Source organism: Carlito syrichta, unplaced genomic scaffold (assembly GCF_000164805.1).
Source record: "Carlito syrichta isolate Samal-C Ts95f unplaced genomic scaffold, Tarsius_syrichta-2.0.1 Scaffold308892, whole genome shotgun sequence".
NCBI lineage: Eukaryota > Metazoa > Chordata > Mammalia > Primates > Tarsiidae > Carlito > Carlito syrichta.
Window position 1 is genome coordinate 182,480 of NW_007252988.1, and position 2,989 is coordinate 185,468.

At 40.2% G+C, this 2,989-nt stretch overlaps 1 protein-coding gene across 1 annotated transcript in view; it reads right to left on the minus strand.

Annotated features, from left to right (window-relative positions):
• The window catches only part of LOC103268771 (protocadherin beta-14-like), a 13,069-nt gene extending 11,566 nt beyond the window's left edge, over positions 1 to 1,503 (minus strand). The window contains 2 exon segments of the mRNA XM_008066367.2: positions 7 to 651; positions 653 to 1,503. Of these exon segments, the coding sequence (XP_008064558.2) occupies positions 7 to 651; positions 653 to 1,369 (1,362 nt within the window). The 5' untranslated portion in view covers positions 1,370 to 1,503.
• Positions 1,504 to 2,989: the final 1,486 nt, after the last annotated feature.

The window sequence follows — 2,989 nt, forward strand, 5'->3', positions numbered from 1 at the left end:
GTAGACGGCCCGGGTGAAGGCGGGGGCGTTGTCGTTGACGTCGGAGACCCGCACGGTGACGTGGTGCTGGGTCTTCAGCGGGGGAGTCCCCAGGTCGGTGGCGGTGATGGTGACGTTGTACTCGGCTCTGCTCTCTCTGTCCAGTGCTTTTTCCGAAACTAGAGTGTAAAAGTTCTTGAAGGTCAATTTCAGAAAAAAGGGGAGGTCATCTTGAATAGAGCAAATCACTCTCCCATTGTCCCCAGAATCTTGGTCTCGGACACTGAAAAGAGCCACTAGAGTCTCTGAGGCATTCTCTGGAATTGTCTTTGTAATTGACGACATGGTCACTTCCGGTGGGTTGTCGTTTATATCTATTACCTTAACTAGAAGGTTGCATTTTTCTGCAAGACCTCCACCATCTGTTGCCTGAATATTTATAGTGTAGGATTGTATTGCTTCAAAATCCAAGGCTGATCTCAAATTAATTTCCCCAGACATTGAATTGATTTCAAATGTCTTACGAATATTCTCCGATGCATAGAAAAATGTGTAAGATATTTCCCCATAATTTCCTGCATCCAAATCCTTCGCAGAGACAGTGATAATCCAGGAGCCAGGGAGTGTGTCCTCCTGGACCTGCACCTCGTAGAGACTCTGAGGAAACTCAGGGGGCATTATCATTGACGTCCAAGACCTTGATGATGACCAAAGTTGTTCCAGACTTGGGTGGGGACCCACCATCTAGTGCTGTGAGTGTTAATCTGAGTTCAGATTCTTCCTCGTGATCTAACGCTGTATCTAGGACCAGTTCTGGGTATATCTTTCTGTCACCACTGTCTCGAATTTTAATGTGGAAATGAGAATTGGAGCTAATTGTGTAGTTTTGGAGACTGTTGTTTCCAATGTCCAAGTCTTGAGCACTCTCTATTAGAAATGTGGTTCCAATAGCAGTACTTTCTGATATTTTAATAAGTATTTCCTTGTCCAGGAATGTAGGGGAGTGATCATTTATATCTTCGACATGCAGCTCAACCCAAAAAAACTGTAAAGGATTTTCCAATACCACCTGCAAATGCAGCACACAGGGCTCGGAGGAGCCGCACAGCTCTTCTCGGTCCAGTTTCTCATTTAAAAGCAAATCCCCAGTCAGCAAATCAAGATGCAAATGCTTTTCATTATCATCAGACACTACCCGGGCCTCCCGTGAAGACAACTCCTCAACCCCTAGTCCCAGGTCCCTTGCCAGATTAGTCACAAAAGAACCAATTTCTGTTTCCTCTGCCATAGAATAGTGTGTAGATTCAGTACCTCCCTGAGACAATTCCAGCAAAACAAAGAAAATCAGGACTTGCCTTTTCCACAGAGCGAGCGCCCCTCTGATCTCCATGGTTCCTTCTGGCAACTTCTTTTGTGGAAATTTTTAAGTTCAGTCCTAATTTTGAAAGCTGAAAATTTGATTGTTCAATAGGAATCCCCTGTAGAGGATATAACCTGCCAGCCTCTCTGAAGTGAAGCTCCTTTTTCCTGAATAACGAGCCCACCGCATCCGCTCATGTACTGTTTTCATCTTATCCTGTAGCGCCACCATGTGTTTCTATGACTCTTTTTCATTACAAAAAAATTCTTGAAGAAGTAGTTCATGAATACATCTGGAGTATTCAAAAGCAAATCCCAGACATTGTATATTTTTACCTCTAAATACTTCACTGTCTCTAATAGATAAGTCCTTTTAAAATGCAACTATAATACACTATCATAATCAAAACATCAGTAATTCCTTGATATAATTGTATACTCTGTGTTTGGTTTTTCTCAATTATCTCCAAAATGTATTTTACTGTTGGTGTGTTTGAATCAAAATCCAAACAAGGTCCATACACTGTCTTGAATTAATTATCACTATTTTGAATGCTTGACACAAAAGGATCTATTAAAATATCTTGTGCTGAAGAAACACTTTTTTTCTCAGGCTGTTTCTTGAGTAATTACAAATATATTCTGTCTTCCACTCTAGTAAATATTTGTTGTTGAGTTCAGTCAATTATAGTTAGTAATAGCATCACTTGTTAAACTTCTATATTTAAAAAATATACATATAAGGAAGAACATGGCACAAATAGGAGATAATCCTTGTTTTTATGAAGTGAATAGGGTAGAGAATTAGCCAACAAATAATTAAAATATATCATAATGTATTCACACCCAAGAGATATGTAGAAATACTAGAAGGGACTTCTTGTACTAGGAGGCTGCATAGCGTGGTGATTAGGAACATGAACTCTGGAACCAAAGTATCAACATGAGAATCCTGGTTCTGCCACACACTGTCTTGTAGACTTGGACAAGTCACATACCTCTATTTCCTCATCTGTAAAATAGGGTAATAGCTGTATTTACCTTCTAGGATTATTATCATAGGAACCTAATGAGTTAATAGTTACAAAGTGGCAAGGAATAGTTAATTATCTGTTGAAATAATTTAAATCTAACCCAGATCCTGGGATATCAGTGAAATGTTTCCTAATGCAGTGATTTACATTGTGATCTGAAGGAGCTAGCCAGGAGATGGAGAAATGTCTCAAATAGGCATTTTGAGGAACACAGAGAAGTTAAGTGTGCTTTGAACTTTAAACCATGGGAGGAGGAAATTTAAAAATGAGATTAGGAAAAAAAAAGATGAGAACATAAATGCTTATGGTTCCTCATATCATGCACTCTTGAACTTATCCTAAGGGCAATTCAAATACAATGTAGGATTTAAAATGTTTGATTAACATGTTCATATCTGCATTTCTGAAAAATCAACAGTAGGATGAGAAATTTAAAGTAAGACCGGTAAGCTGGGCTCGGTGGCTCAGCCTGTAATCCTGCACTTTTGGGAGGCTGAGGTGAGTGGAATGCCTGAGCCAGTGGGTTCGAGACCCGCCTGGGCAACTTGGCGAGACCTCATCTCTACAATAAATCAAAAATTAGCCAGGCGTGGTAGCACGCGCCTGTAGTTCTAGCT